The sequence below is a fragment of the Ambystoma mexicanum genome, chromosome 1q (assembly GCF_040938575.1).
Source record: "Ambystoma mexicanum isolate Mex_15411 chromosome 1q, UKY_AmexF1_1, whole genome shotgun sequence".
Taxonomy (NCBI): Eukaryota; Metazoa; Chordata; class Amphibia; order Caudata; family Ambystomatidae; genus Ambystoma; species Ambystoma mexicanum.
This window is the reverse complement of record NC_090922.1, coordinates 597,315,477-597,329,128: the sequence shown is the minus strand read 5'-3', so window position 1 is coordinate 597,329,128 and position 13,652 is coordinate 597,315,477. Positions and strand designations below refer to the sequence as shown.

The 13,652-nt window shown below is 47.5% G+C and overlaps 1 protein-coding gene across 4 annotated transcripts in view; it reads right to left on the bottom strand.

Annotated features, from left to right (window-relative positions):
* TNN (tenascin N) overlaps positions 1 to 13,652 on the bottom strand; it is a 235,065-nt gene that overhangs the window by 165,968 nt on the left and 55,445 nt on the right. For 2 of the 4 annotated variants that reach the window (XM_069641134.1, XM_069641132.1), the window contains exon 3: positions 12,653 to 13,039. In XM_069641134.1, coding sequence (XP_069497235.1) covers positions 12,653 to 13,039 — 387 coding nt within the window. The remainder of the gene's footprint in view (positions 1 to 12,652; positions 13,040 to 13,652) is intronic. The other 2 variants (XM_069641135.1, XM_069641133.1) reach the window with 1 other exon arrangement.

Below are 13,652 nucleotides of genomic sequence, written 5' to 3'. Positions count from 1 at the left end.
TGTGTTTACAATAGTCATCCTTGCAGGGGGATCCCATTCAGAAGGTACAAGTATGTGGTTTGATGGAGCCAGAAAGGGTGGTCTTGCCATAGCTTCAAGGGAGACCTGCCGCTTTAATCAGGAACCACAGAGAACTCCATTAACCAGAGCGACCCTTTGATCCACATCATACAGGAAGATGGTGGGATGTAGATTTGCATGTTTTCACCCCTTTACCATTCCTGTTGGAAAGCACTCTACTTATGACCTCACACTTATAGGAGATTGTTGGTGGAGACCCAGGATTGGTTAATTGAGATAGGTTTAGCCTACATCAATCCCTGTGGTGTGTTCGTCTTTAAAGGAGGGCCAAGCCCCTCATTTGACATAGCATCTGAAAGCTTCACCAGAAGGAGAAAGAAGAACTCAGCATTGGACCCTGGCAGAAGGTACAGTCTGCCTTATATCTAGCACCAGTGAAGGAAGGCCTGGACCTACAAGTGGAAAGCAAGATCCCTCCCCTAAACATCTCCCAGGTAACAGAGGGAGATACTGAATCCAGAAAACCCTGCATCAGCTTCAAAACCGGTCCCCAGCCAGCACTAAGCTCTGCAAGCAAGCTTGCCAGTTGTGAAGTGCCAGAGAGTCTCTGAAACAAACCCAGGACAAGGCAGCTGCCTGCAACACTCTCCTCAGCTTTGGGATGTCCACCTTAAAACACGACATGAGCCCAGTGAAGAAGCCAGGAGAAGTGCATTGACAAGCATCTTCTAATGTCTGCCATAAAGGACATTTTTGAGCCAGTCGAGCCTCTCTAGCTGCAACCGACTCCAACGTTGACTGTTGTCACGCTGCTGTCGCTTAAAGACTTCTGAGACACCACGACCATTGCTTCAGAACTGCCAACTAGCACTGAGGCAATGATTCCTGATCATGAGCTGCTCAGTAGGGCAGCCTGCAGTTGTCCATCCAGCTTTACTTGCCAAAATTCCTGCCGCCTGATACCTGAAGCTGTCTCCCGTCTTGAACTCTGTTGCAGAAGCTGCAAATCACCCTGAAACTGACTTGACCATGTCGAACACCAAGAACACCTACAAGCACAAGGTAGATTGTGGTACTGTCTCCCTAGTCCTTCTCTGAAAGCCCCTAGAAATATTTTATGACCCATTGCTCCCTTTGTGCTGAAACCAAGTATCCTTGAACTGTTGTGATTATTTGCTATACCGACTAACCTCCTGTCAGTATCCGGAGTGCATCCCTTTTCCTTCTTCCAAACTGTCTGTCCTCCACATTCCTTTACAGGGTGGGTTGTTTTTCGTAGTGTTGCTAGAACTGTATGTTGTGATAATAATTAAGTAGATATTTTTATACAAACTTGACTGGAAAGGCCCTTCTATCATTGGGTAATAATAGTATTTTCGCTGTGTTGCAACTAACCAACAATCCACAACCTTTTGGAGATAAGCCTGCTGTTCCACCCACGTTACCAAAATTGGACCAGGTGGTTTATAATTTGCTTGTGTTTCCAATCTGTTTGGATCCCATCTGGTGTACTAGAGCTGGGGGGGGCTAAGTGATGGTTTAGAAACCGATATTCATTCCCCAGATGTTGATTCGTCACACCTGGTTAGAGGCAACATAAAATGCAGAGGTTCTTGGCTTTCCCCTATGCTGTTCCTGTGGAGGCCTTGTGTGTGAATTAGGCCTGAGCTCCATCATGACATTGTGAAAAAATGTAAGAAGTTCCTTTTACCCACAAATCCAATTGGGGCGTTTCTCTGTACATAATTCCTGTGACTCACATGCACTCTGACTTTTTTTAAAGAGGTGCATGAGTGTAATTCTAACATTGGTTTTAGTACCTCCTTACTTCTTAATGTGGGCCACTCAATCAAGGAAATGTAGACTAAGACATTGTGACTGTGCACCCGCTAACAAGTGTTCCGCCACAACCACTATCATCACTTCCTTAATCACTCCTACATCAGCTGCCACCACCACCAAAGCGACTGCTCCCTCCACTGTTGCGACCACCACTACAGCCGCTGCTTCCTCTACCATTGCAACCACCACTACAGCCACTGTTCCCTCCACTGTTGCGACCACCACTACAGCCACTGCTCCCTCCACCGTGGGAGCTTCTGCCACTGCCAAGAAGCACACATTTAATTCTTTGCATCCTTCTTTGGGAGTCTGTATCTCCAGGGCCAGTGGATCCCCATATATTGAGGCTGAATAATATCCTGGGGTGCCAGCATGAGATGGGGTGGCAGCAAGAGGAACAGGGACAAGTGGTGACAAGGCAAGCTGAGCTGCTGACAAGGACCAAGAAGACCCTTGCCCGTATGCTGGCAAATGAGTTATGCAGTACTACAGGTGACTCCAACACCTAGATGCTGACAACGCAGCAGCCATTACCTTTCTTTCTAGAGACTGGAGTCACCATGGTCCGGTCATTGAGGGGTCTCTCCAATACAGTGGAGCACATGGAGTGTACGTTGGCCTTAAATCAGGTGTGATTGCCAACACCAACAACAAACCATCATCTTTGGCTTCGCAGAGGCCAGGGCAGGGCACCATCCTGCCTGGGCGGGTGCCCTCATACTCCCTTCTTCCAGGGATTTCTCAAAGTAACATAAAGGTGAGGGATCATTGGGACGGTTTGGTAACATTAGGGGTTTCGGGCTAGGGGCCACGGATGTGCGAATGACCAGCCAGAGGGAATAAGGCTGTGTGTACTCTGGAGCTGGGCTAGGATGGGGTGAGATGTGTCACAAGGAATTGTATTGTCTGTACTGAGGTGTTGGGCTGGGGAGGGGATAAAATAGGCATGTGCTGGCTTGTAGAGGAATAGATATGGTTTGTTACTTTCTGAGACGACAGTATCTTTTCCTGCGGCGTGGTACAACTGGCCAGTGCGACATAGTGGCATGAGTTGATCTTCATGGCATGCTTTGGCAGGAATCGCGCTAATGTTCACTTTGCGGCCTTGCCAGGGCCGTGCCCTTATGTTGGTATGCATGTCTATATGTCATGCATTCATTATGGTCTCCATTTCCCTACTCTATGGCAACTTATTACACTTCTGACACAGTGACCCACAATAAGATTCAAAGAAGGGTTGTCTGTTGTCTGGAGGGATCTTAATGTCTCTAACTACTACCCAATGATGTAATTCCTTCCTGCATGCATCAATGCATCTGCTTCCTTAGATTTGTATCAAATCCCTTGAGACTACTGGAAGGCACTAGTGACATTTCTACTGTTGTGTTCTTTGAGCTGAGGAGTCACTAGTTCACCCATACGATGGGGTGACTGTTGTATAGAATTTGATGTTCAGGCAGACTGAGGTCAAGGGAATTCATTCTGGGGGGTGGGGGCTGACCGGATGGTGACTGCGTGTACTTACCTTGATACCTTAACTTTCTGGACATACGTGTCTCCACAAACCCCCTGAGGGAATATTGGTTTTACCATGTTACCAAGAATTGATGCAGTTAAGTGTTCTACTGCCCATGTCGTAGTGTGATGACGCAGTCAGTGGCAGGTCCACGAGGTATCAGGATGAGAGTGTGTACCTAGTTACGAAGGTCAGTCCCCAGCCTTTCGTCTGCGAGGAAACTGTACTTTCTTACTCTCAGTCCAGCTTGTGTGTGGTGCTCCCTCACGTGTTGTTACAACAATCATTGACCTTGCGTGTTGGCCCTGTGGTGTGCGTCAACTTCATTGGATCTTTTGGCTCATGTGCAGGAGATTCGCAGCACCTGGGGCTGTTAAGGTAATATTTTATTTTATTTAGTCATTTATAAGAGGTTACTGAATCAAAGGGGTATTTAAGCGCACTTGCACTGGTGCAAGGCCATCAGATTCTAGCAGAAAAAAAGATGGGGCCACTGAAAACCTCAATGGCGTCTGGACAAAATGGACAGGTCTTCAACTTCCATCGGAAGGTTAGAAGGTTTTGAGATGGTGCATCTCTTCTGGGAGGGAATTCTATAAAGTACCTGCTTGGACCGTATGAGAGTGTCCAATAGAGCAAGCGTGTTTTACCCTAAGAACATTGATCAAAAGTTTGCCTAGAGATCATAAAGACTTCTTTGGTGTATATGTTTTGAAACAATGTTTCAGGAAGCAAGACACGTTCCCATAGATGGATTTATGGACTAGGGTCAACACTTTAAACTTGGCTCTCGATCCAAAATGTAGCCAATCTAGGTTTCATGGTGATATGATGTTGCCTGGGAGTATTAGTAATGATCCTGGTAAGGCAATTAAGCAAGACCTGAAGACAGCTACTTACGAGTATGGATGCTCCTAGGAATAACTGACTGCAATAGTCAACTCTTGAACTAATGATAGCTTGGGCAAAAAGTCCTATATAATACTGTCATAGGAAAGGACTGTACACGCCAGAGGGGCATGAGCTGTCATGCGATGTTGCATGTTTGGCCAGGGTCAACTTAGAGTTAAAGGTTTATAATTAATATCCTGCACCTCCAAGATATTCCCTGGAGTGTTCAAGTTCTTAAGGGGGCCGTCATTGTTGTCAGGGTGGTTCTCTTTGAGAGAGGTTGAGCTTCTGTCTTAGCAGGTTTCAAGCAAAGGCAGTTCTTTTTCGTCCATCTTTCAATTAGGTCAAAAATAAGGTGAATCTTCTCTAAGACTTGTGTAGGCGGGCCTTGGAGGTTAAAAAGTAGCTGAGAATCATCAGTGTAGTTTCGAGATTCTACACTGCGATCTAATAACAAGTCATGAGGAGGTTTAAGTTATACATGAAAGAGAAGGGGAGATGAGAGTGCACCTTGAGGAACACTACGTTTAAGATGAAAGGCCTTTGATTGGTGGGTACCCAAATAGACTCTGCTGATCCCATCATTCACGAAGCCTCTGATCCATTCCACCGCCCTGTAAGATAACCCAGCCACCTCGACCAAACATGAAAGCAGGGCCGTTGGTCGAGGGTGTCAAAAGCTGCAGAAAGATCCAGAAGCATGAGAATTCCATCGCAACCTTTATCTAAAATGTGAAGTAGGCCATCTATTCCGTCTATCAAGGTCAGTTTGGTGCTACAGTTTCGTCTGAAACTACATTGAAATTCACCCAATAGTTTATTTTCTGCTGGCTGGGTTATTAAGGTGATAGGGATGATCCAGTTTAGCCAAAATATGAAAAGATTTTAGGAACATTATTAGCTGAGTCCATTTGATTTGCAAAATGTTTCTTCTTCACTTTCACAATGGTTATCCTATACCATTTACGAGTATGTTTAAGTGTTCGGTTCAGTGCAAGTGTCAGATTTTCACATCAATGACATCCAGACCATGTAACTTCTACTTTTAGGCTTCTAAGATCAGGAGAGCAAGTCATTGTTTTACTGCATTTTCTTCAGGGATTTCCATTTTAGTGAGCCTACTTCATTGACTAAGTTACTGGTGTTCTTGTTAAAGTATTTTATTAATTGGTGTATGTTCGAATCCTAGTCGAAATTAGGAGGCAGGGTATTGAGCAATGGTAGTTCTCTCTCCCAAGGCAACATACTGTGTTTTCTGGAGGGAATGAGAAGAGGGTCACATTTGTTCTGTAATCCTTAGCAAGGAATGGTGAGAAATATTGCACGAGGGCCAGACCATGAGGCACCCGGGAGAGTTACCTTGTGACCCTTATTGTGAGTTCTGCCTAGTACTGACACTTTGAGGCCTAGGCCTGATAGGGGGAAAGATCCTCAAACCCTAGATCACAGTCTCCTAAAATCAAGGTTTGGTTGTTGGCCTTGATCCCTCAGAATGCAGCCACCGAGGCGTCATCGGAGAAGATGCTTAAAGGGCCAGGTCGACGGTCGAAAAGGAAAATGCGCAGGGTGGAACATTTCTGAAAAGTAAATGTTAAGCTGAGAATCTCCAAGCCTTCTATATATAGATTTACAGGGGTTGACCCCGAAATTTAGAATAGATTAGTATAGTGTGGATATGCTGCATATATGCATGCTTGTTTGACCTGAAGATTGGTGCTGGTGTGTCATGGTGCATAGCCTATGCATTCTTGACAGTATGAGGCATAGGTTTCTGGTTCTGGGGGCACACCCATTCCCATGTGTTGTAACTGCAAGACTTATTTCATGGTTCCTACATGTCTGGGTTGGCTATGCAGACACAGGTTGGCTGTGCAGACACTTGGCAGCCTGTTTTGACTTTTTACCATTAATGATCTCGTTAACCCCTCCCTTTGCCTTTGGGAGGAGTTGAGTTGGATTTCCAGCTCTGAATGAGGTGATGTTTTCTTTCAACTGTATTTCTCAAAAAAACACCATCTATGCTGGTATTTTAGAGATACCAATGGTGGACTTTTTTAATTCCCTTCCATCATCAAATAATGGCTGAGTCCACCTCTGAATTAGGTGAACCATAAATTGAGCGGTATTATACAACTACTGCTTGATTTACCACTACTGCCCGGCTCTTGTTGGGCTACTTTGTCTGAGGCTGAGCTGAGTAGAACCTTTCATAGATTGATAGGCTTGCTTTGGAAAGCTCTGCTTGGAATGTGGCACCTGGGCCAAGATTTGACAAAATATCCAGATGTTAATTAGATAATTCAAGTATAAATTAGGGCAAGTGCTGAACTGACTGCTCTGGAAAGGGGCAGGTCATGCTGCTGGTTAAATTCCCAGCATGTGATGCCTTGCCACCGCACCCGCCCATTTCAGGTAAAAGGGACACAGAGTAAAGGAGGACACCGATTTTGTTTCAGAACAAAGCCCTCTGTTATTTTCAAATCAGGGAAAGCGGTGAGAGTTATTTTGACTGCCCAAAACCATGGCTATCTTAATTCTGGTTCTTCCCTGGATAACGACTTTATTCTGACTAAATCCAGGGCCCAGAGGAGTCTCAGGCTTTCTGTGGTGTCCTGTCGTTCTGCTTGGAACTCTGCCCACCTGATAGCTGTTGGGTCCTGGAGGAGTTAGAAGCCATAAACATGCAGTAGCTTCCTTACGCCAAATAGGTCTGTTCAGCTGCATACAATCCCACCAGGGTTGAGCATCAAAGCCTGTACCTGCTGGTAGAGCAAGAGCATTGACGTTCATAACTACATTGCAGACCTACGAGGACATTCATGCATGGATGTTCCCGATCTTTCCTTCAACATCGTGAACTTTACGGCACTTTATTGTGGTCATGCTTACAGGACTGTATATGGCAGGGTTGGAAAACTCTAGGCCTTGAGGGCTGGAATCCAGACAGGTTTTTAGGAAGGCAACAGGGGCTGAACCCTGGCCAGGAGAGAGTCTTCGTTGAAGTCTATAGAAAGACCCCGGAGAAGAGGATGCCGGACCTCAGCCAGAGACCGACCCCATCAGGACCCGAAGAGGGGGTGGAGGGTGAAAATTCCAGGGCATGGACATTTCTTCATCTGAGGATGGGATTCTTTCCACACACCATCCACGGTGACTACGATGGAAACGTCTGAGATTCACGCTGATGATACCGACGACATGGGCGCTGGGCACAGCGGCCCTGTTCCCAAAGTGCCTCCTAGGGATTTGTCACATGACATCCTCTCAACACTCCACACACTGGTCCCGGAGATTCAGCAGAGAGCGCTGACAGCTCCACCGTTGACATCGGGGCAGCCACCAGCGAAAAAGAGGAGATGCCCTACGCCTCCATTCCAACCATCGCTGAACCCCCGCCCCCCCCCCACCCTCCGAAAGTGACGGACACGACAATGGATACAGACGTTGACACAGGGCTAGGAACTCTGCATCACCTGCCGCTGAGAGCCTCTCCACCAGGCGAGGTGGGATCTTTTCATTCTATGATTGCCCAGGCGTCAGAGCTTTTTTAAGCTCACTCCGGAGGAGGAGGGCTTCCTGTACCAACACCAGGAGGCGAAGAGGAAGACTATCCTCTTGATACCGCTCCTGGATGATATCTGGGAGGAGGGGCTGACGTTGCTGAAGAACTCTGCTTCAGCTCCAGCAAAGAGTCTGCGCCCGGGTCTCAACCGTTGCCAGACTCTGGTCTCAGCGGCCGCCAGGAAGAAGTCATTAAGTTCATCATCTTCATCTGTACCCCGGGACAACGAGGCGAAGAAATTGGATTCCATGGGTAGTACAGTAATCTACTCGGCTAAGTTGAAAGATGCAAATGCCTTGGCAATCGTAGCCAGATACGACTGGGAGCTTTGGCACAAAATGACTCTGCTCCTGGAGTTCATTCCTCCTCCGATTACTAGTGGATTGAGGCTTTGGAGATCCTCCAGGAAGATGAGGTGGCGTCAGACCACTCCATCACGGTGGCACTGGACATTACGTACACAGGTTTCCACCAGATGGGCAACCGGGTTTGCCGTTGGCCGGCTCAAAGCCACCAACTTCTGTCAGGAGGTTCCAAGCAAAATTTAACCGGCCAGGACATTGGGCCCTCACCAATGTACTCTTGTGGGAGGGAGGCTAGTGAACTTCGTCAGCATGTGGGAGACCATCTCCACCGATCGGTGCTCGGCCAGCTAGAGGAGGGGGATTTTCTGTCGTTGGATCTAGACACATTTCCATGTCCCCCGTACACAAAGGACATCGAAGGTTTCCAGCGTTTGTCCAAGGGAAGCATTACCAGTTAAAGGCTCTTCTCTTCTGATTGGTCAGAGCCCAGAGTCTTCACCAAGTGCTTGGCACTGGTTGTGGCCATCTACAACTGCAAGGGATCCACGTGTACCTTTACCTGGATGACTGGCTCATCTGTGCCAGGTCAAAGGACATTGCCATCGACCACACGGCAAGGACCGTCCGGCTGGCATTGTCTGTGAATTATGCAAAGTCCTGCTTGACTCCATTGCCAGACGCGCTGTTCCTGGGATCCTGGTTCAACACAGTGTCATGCCTGGCGTCACCGTCGGAGGAAAGGCTATCTTGGGCAAAGTGCAATGGCTGTTGGCACTGAAGGTCGCCACAGTAAGGTCCATAAGTCTCTAGAGCATAGAACGGATGTAGGGTGTAATATGGATGTAGGGTGTAATATGGATGTAGGGTGTGGAATGGATGATAGTGTGGAGCGGAGGTAGGGTGTTGACCAGAGGTAGGGTGTTGAGCAGATGTAGGGTGCGTAATGGATGTAGGGTCTGAGCGGTCATAGAGTGTGTAGCAGGCGGATGATGTATGTGACAGAATGGGTGATGTTGGTAGAAGGAACGGGTGATGTAGGTGGAAGGAACGGCTCTAGTATGTTAAATGGAACGGATGTAGTGTGTGGAGTGGGTGTAGAGTGTGGAGCGAACAGGTGATAAATATGGATGGAACTGGTGATGTAGGTTGAAGGAACGGGTAATACATATGGAGGAACGGGTGATGTAGGTTGAAGGAACGGGTGATACATATGGATGGAACGGGTGGTGTAGGTTGAAGGAACAGGTGATACATATGGATGAAACGGGTGGTGTAGGTTGAAGGAATGGGTGATACATATGGATGGAACGGATGGTGTAGGTTGAAGGAACTGGGGTGATGTATGTGGATGGAAAGGGTCAAGTATGTTGAATGGAACGGGTAAATATGTGGATGGAACGGGTGAAATATGTCAATCGAACGAGTGAAGTATGTTGATCTAACGGGTGAAGTGGATGGAACAAGTGAAGTATATGCTTGGAATGAACGAAGTATGGGGTTGGAACTGAGTGGAACAGATGAACTGGGTGGAACGGATGAACTGGGTGGAACAAAAGGATGAAGTTTGTAGACAGATCGGGTGAAATGGGTGGATGGAATCGAGGGAAATGGGTGAATGGAACAGATGAAGTATGTGGAATTAACGGGTGAAGTAGGTAGATAAAACGTAGAAAGTGGGTGTATGGAACGGGTGAAGTCTATCGATCGAACGAACGGGTGAAGTATATGGACGGAACAGGTGAAGTATGTGGATGGATGGAATCGGGGGAAGTGGGTGAATGGAACAGGTGAAGTATGTGGATGGAACGGGTGAAGTATGTTGATCTACCGGGTGAAGTGGATGGAACAAGTGAAGTATATGCTTGGAATGAACGAAGTATGGGGTTGGAACTGAGTGGAACAGATGAACTGGGTGGAACTGATGAACTGGGTGGAACGAAAGGATGAAGTTTGTAGACAGATCGGGTGAAATGGGTGGATGGAATCGAGGGAAATGGGTGAATGGAACAGATGAAGTATGTGGAATTAACGGGTGAAGTAGGTAGATGAAACGTAGAAAATGGGTGTATGGAACGGGTGAAGTATATTGATCGAACGGGTGAAGTATATGGACGGAACAGGTGAAGTATGTGGATGGATGGAATCGGGGGAAGTGGGTGAATGGAACAGGTGAAGTATGTGGATGGAACGGGTGAAGTATGTGAATGGAACAGGTGAAGTATGTGGATGGAACGGGTGAAGTATGTGGTTGGAACCGGGATGTATATGGATGGAGCGGATTATCTGGGTGGAACGGGTGGAGTGGGTGGAACGGGTGGAGTGGATGAAACGAATGAAGTGTGTAGACGAAACGGGTGAAGTGGGTATAACGGTCGGAATGCATGGAATGGTCAGTCTACACTGAACGGTTGGAATGCATGGAACTATCTCATCTCCACGCTTTCTCTCTTCCTGACACCACCACTCAACTAGAACACGGCGGTACTATGACACCATTCGGTATGGCTGTTCTCATACCATCACTTGCCTCATACTCCCCATCATCCTAACTAAACACAGCTGGTTACACACCCTCCGGCCTAGGTGTTCTCCTCAGGCCTAACGCAGCCAAAATCTGTCTGGATAACAACCTGCCAGAACGAACACATACTCCTGATCTCCCAACCACCACACCTACCGGTAAGAAGCAGCTATCACACAAATGCCACACCTGCTGCACACATGTCATTGCTCACACGCACCTTATGGCTTTCTCTCTACTGACTTGAACTTCGGTTCCCGAGGACGTTCAACCTACCAGCGCCTTGAGATCATACCAATGGTACATAAGGCGCTATATAAATGCAACATAACATAACATATACCTCATTAATATTCATGAGAAAAAATATGCATGCATTTAGAATTATTATATGCAATTTTATCTCATGAATAGTAATGAGGGGTATTCTGAGAATCTGGCATGTTTCCGCACCTTGAGGACTGGAGTTGGACAACTCTGGCATATGGGATATCGGATCGGCGTTAAAAGCCTGAGATCCAAATGTTTGAGGGAGTAAAGACTGAAGATTATTTTTCTGAAATAACCTTCGGTCTTTTCTCTCCTGAACATTTCCAACATGGCCCCTGCCCCCACCCCACACCCTCCCACCACACCCGCACCCCCATACTTACCTAGCAGCCGCTGGTTTGCAGTGTCTCTGCAACGCCTGTTCCCTTTCACTTCCGTGATTTTTGGGGATGGCTGCGGGAGAATCACCCGCAAACCCCTGCTCACAATATAGTGAGCAAAGATGTGAGGGACACCCCCGCAGCTCTCCTTTTTTTTTTTTGGGGATCTGCTCCGGGGAATACCCCCGCAACCCCTGCTCACAATATAGTGACTAAGGGTTCGGGGGACACCCTCTAGCACCGAATGCATGATCTGGTCGAACTTTTCAGCCAAATCACGCAGTCATTTATATTCGATCATTTTGGAGGTTTCTGGGATATCATCTCCCAGCATCTGAACTGAGCGACAGAAGGTGCAGCAGTTCCAACTGTGCTGACTTTTCTCCCAGTGCAACATGCCTGTGTGGAGAAACACGAGGCACTCAGCTGCTTCAGTGGACCCTCAGGACTCCCCCTAATGACCCGTTTGTGGTACTCTAGAGCTCTATGCATTTTGTTCCACTTTTGTTTTTCCCCTTTCTCGCAGTTCTACGCGTTTCTTACCATTCTTGGTTAATACATTTTCTTTCCCTTGTATGAGCTCCGTGGGGACTTTTCTTTTTGAATTATTTAAACTGCATAGATTTTTGTGTGACTAGCCCATCGTTGTGCTGTCTGAGCAGCTCTGTCAGAGGAAGCCTTGAGATTGGCCCAAGCTACCCAAAGAGCAACCAAAGATATCATGAATGAGTTCCGGGTGTGTCTTTGCAGGCCGTCTTTCATTGGTTTGTTGTGTGAGCTTCCGCTTGATGTTTAAAGTATTTGGCCATCTTCAGTGGCCCTAGAGTCTCCTGGCATGAACCCCTTATGTGTTCATGGTCATGTCTAAGCTACAAAAAGATGGATACACAGACACACACGCACAGACACATGTGCACGCACACGCGCACCTTTGGTTAGAGTAGATTCATATGTACATGGGCTGCATGTCCTGCATATCATGCTACTAAAAAGCTGAGCACACACACTCAGATATAGCAAGGCATTTCCCCTAAACATTTTTCCGCAGTACAGAGAAAACTTCACTAAACTGCATGTGTCTTGTCCATCACCCACACACCTTGCTGATTAGACTGCGTTGCTGGGGTGGGGGGGGGCATCTTTTGGTTGTAGCCCTGGATAGAAGCTCAGGGACTACAACCAAAAGGCTAGTTAGCTCCGAGTCCCGACAGTCCCGGCATTAACATCTTTTCCAGACCTAGCAACACCCCTCAACTGGACATACCATTTCTAAATTGTTACAGGAGAGAGGTTGTTATAAGCACAGATTGGGACAAGGCTGTCAGGTTGGCCAGTGCCTCTTACTTGCAGAGCAGTCGATGCCCGTGAAGCCCTCTTCGCAGAAGCACTCGCCGCCGTCGCAGTAGCCGTTGCCGCCACAGTCGCCAGGGCATCTCTTCTCACTGCAGTCCTCCCCGGTGAAGCCTTCCAGACACTGGCACCGGCCGTCAATGCAGACCCCATTCCCATTGCAGCCTTTGGGACACAGCAGCTCCCCACAGTCCTCACCCGCGTAGGGTTCATCGCAGACACAACGACCATCCACGCACCGTCCATGGCCAGTGCAGTTGTTGGGGCAGCTGCGGCGGGAGCAGTCGTCGCCCTCCCATCCTTCATCGCATCGACAGCCGCAGGACTCCCGGAGGAAAGTGCCGTGGCCACCGCACATTGTGGAGAGACCTGCAGAGACTGCTGTGGAGAGGGACCAGAGTAGAAAGAGAAGATGAGAATTAGGAAGCAGCCATTGAAAGCCGAATGAACTGTGTAAAAGACTGTGAGCTGCACTCTACCACACCCCGTAAGCACCACAATTCAGAAGCATACCAACAATCACAAACAGTAATTTACACTTACATTGCACTGCAACTACAGCTACAGGTATATGCTCATTCACAACTCACTCCCCACTGTCTGTGCTTTTATTAAACAAACTTCTTCCTAAACAGGGTGTTATCCACTGTCCCACTCTTAGGCCTAAGGCCTTCCCATCAATAATGGCTGCCTCACCAGTCTTCAGAATGTGCTGACAAGATCCGCTTGGCAGAAACCTGGCCAGAACTCTTGTGGGTAATCTACTGCGAGTAGACTTATAAGATGTTCTATCTCATAAACACTCGCAATTCCCTTCGATTTTTTGGGGATGAACAACATGTTTAATGGCAGACACACTTATGGTCCAATGAATTTCGTATGTTTACATCCATCTTCAGGGACCTTTCTTGACTGTGTCATTTTCCAATTTTAATGTCAAAGTAGGGATTGTAGTGAGATGGGCTGCCCACCAACAGGAAGCTCAGCCTGGGCG